General features: G+C 48.0%; 1 protein-coding gene across 1 annotated transcript in view; it reads right to left on the bottom strand.

Moving 5' to 3' along the window:
• Window positions 1-205, bottom strand: part of TMEM179 (transmembrane protein 179) — a 9,177-nt gene extending 8,972 nt beyond the window's left edge. Inside the window, exon 1 of the mRNA XM_009697337.1 lies at window positions 1-205. This exon is cut by the window's left edge and continues 112 nt beyond it. Within this exon, the coding sequence (XP_009695639.1) occupies window positions 1-205 (205 nt within the window).
• Window positions 206-2,821: the final 2,616 nt, after the last annotated feature.

Here is a 2,821-nt window from a genome sequence, read left to right as displayed (position 1 = left end):
CGGCCGCAGGCCCCCACTCCTGCACAGTGAAGCGCTGCCTCTCCACTGTCAGGTTGGCGTTGAGCCACATGCCCTCGGTGAAGAGCAGGCACCGGCCATGGAAGTCGTTGCCATTCTCAGAGAGCGGCACCACCACGATGAAGCTGAAGAGGAAGGCCAGGAAGTAGCAGATGCACTGAGCGAAGAGGAAATTGCTGAGTGCCATGTCCGCGGCTCTGTGCAGGCAGAGGGAGGGAAGGAGGGAGGGATGGAGGAGGGAGGGATGCAGAAGGGAAGGATGCAGGAGGGAGGGATGCAAGAGGGAGGGATGCAGGGCGGGAGCGGGGGGAGGATGGAGGGATGAAGGGAGGAAGCCTGCAGCAGTAGGGGGTGGGGAGAGAGGATGCGCAGTGCAATGCAATGCAATGCAATGCCTCCTCCGCACACGGCTGCTGCCTCTCCCGCCGCCGGGATGATGGCTTTGGGGCTTGCGGGAGGAGCAGAGAGGAAGAGCTGTTGTGGGGATCCCTTTTCTTCGGGAAAAATCTGGCCGTTGATACATCCTGGCACCTAGGGGGTTAAATCAGTCCGTGCCTCCCCAGCAGGGCTGAGTACTACCGTCTCTCAGTGGAGTATCCTCCTAATGACACAGGACACTGATGTCACCCATGTTGGTGGTCCTGACACTCAGCCCTCCACTGCAAAAAAAATGCCAAACAGCTTCATCCTGACTGCTGGATCCCAGCAAGTTTTGGCCCCAATTTCTAAAAATCTGGCCGTCAACCTGAGATGGTGGCAATAAGAGTCAGGGTGCACAGCCACCCTGGGACCTGCAGACCAAGTGGTTTTGTCCCTAGCCCAGCTGGTCACCCCCCCGCCCCCCAACAAAATATTGCAAGTGGCAACAAGGGCTCACCAGGGGTGGACTAACTTTTGTTGAGCCTTGGTGTCAGTTAGGGGCTGCCCAGGGCTGGGATCACCTGCATTGTTCCCTGGCTGGCAGACAGAGTAGAAGTGAAAGAAAATAACCCTAAGTTCCAGCTGGACATTGAGCTAAGAACGGACCAACACAGCAATGGTACATGCATGGCACGGACAGTCGCCATTCACGCGATTCCCAGGGTTGAGCATTCACCCTGATCTGCACTGACAGGAACCAGTCTCCTGTCCTGCACCACTCTTGGAAAGACATCAGAGCATCCCCTCAGCTGTAGGGCCCAAAACTGCATGGCCAGGATGCAAGAAAGCAAAAGGCATCAGAGAGAGGAATGTGACTTGTGCTTAGTTCCCTCCCCGACACAGAAATCCAAATTAAACTAATCCCAAATTAGAATTTCCCCTCAATCCCAGTTTCATTTTTCCATCTAAACATGACTCCTCTTTCCAACATAAGACACTGCAATTCATCTCCAGTTCCAGGTAAAGTCATTTCTTAATCCAGTTTCCTAGCTATATCCACTCTGAGATCAACTGCAGGTCTCAGATTGCTTCTTAATCCCAGGGTGTTTCCGCTCATTTTAGGCACTGTGCCACTTCCCAAGTACTGTTTAGAGGAGCAGGTGAGGGACTGGGACCCCAAATATACTGCCCATGGGATTTCAGGTTTGTGTTTCCATTGGGCAACAAAACAATTGTTTTTCTGTGCTGTTAAGAGGTTACAATACAGTCCTGAGGCAGGTGCTGGGGGGATTCTCAGAGAAGACATTAATTCAACTTCATTGTAAATCATTTGTAATGCATATTATCTTGAAATCTTGCTCTATCCATACAAGGAAAGTATTTTTTGTGCAGATCCTGCTTCTTGCGTAAAAGCTTTTGTCAGTATATATGAAATGTGTCAGGCCATTTTTCTGATTCTTACCCAACTCTGAGCATCAAAAATTGTATTTCAGTTTTGCAAGATGACTTATAGAGCATTGACCTGACCCTGTGGGGATAGACATGCACTCCTAGCAGAAAAATTTCACTGATATTTCCATCTGGAAGTAAGGAGGAGAGTTTATTGCTCTTAACCTTGCTTCCAAGCAGTGCTGGGTTCCCAGAGGGTTTTGTCCTTTATCTAGAAGGAAATCAGACCTGGATTGAGCTGGAAAACTCTTTTCTTTGAAATCTAACACATCAGATTTGCCAGATAATGTTTTCTGAAGTTAACTTGGGAGGTCAACACCAACGTAAAAGCTCAGTTATTGCTTACACTGGAGCCCACAGAAGGGGCCAGCAGATGCCAAGGGCGCTTTGCCTCAGGCAAGCCCAACACTCAGATCTCACCACCAGCAACCACAGGGCTCTGTTGCAGGAGGGTTATTGCAAAAGTGAAACGTGAGGGTCACTTGTAGAACATATAAAGTTGTCTTTGCTGATGAACAAACTCAAGCCATCATTTATCAGAGAGTTTCAGAAAATACAGTTAGGCATTTGCAAATGTTAACAGACACATAAAACAGCTGCACTTAGGAGGCCGACAGCTACTGAAGCGCAGTATTTCATCAGATGGAGCAACCACACACTGGAGTGAGCAAAGAGGTAGAAATCAAACCTGTCAGCCATCACTCACTTGGCAGCTACCTGGATTTCTCATATTCTTCTCTTTATGTCATGTAAATCCTAAAAAAAAAAAAAAAAAAAAGATTGCGCTAGGCTGGAACTTGGTCTTTGAAATATACAGCTGGTTTAGTGGAGTAAATTTGATGGTGTTTTACAAAGAAGACTTAAATAGGCTTAAGTTTCCTTAAAATGGTGAAACTGGGGGTGAAAGGTACAAGGCAAGGTGAATGATTATTCATTCTTTCTCATATCACAGCGAATGGAGAACATCAGATATACAGGTCAGGCAGAAATTTTA

The sequence above is a fragment of the Cariama cristata genome, unplaced genomic scaffold, assembly GCF_000690535.1.
Source record: "Cariama cristata isolate BGI_N322 unplaced genomic scaffold, ASM69053v1 scaffold9623, whole genome shotgun sequence".
NCBI lineage: Eukaryota > Metazoa > Chordata > Aves > Cariamiformes > Cariamidae > Cariama > Cariama cristata.
This window is presented reverse-complemented; position numbering and strand designations above follow the sequence as displayed.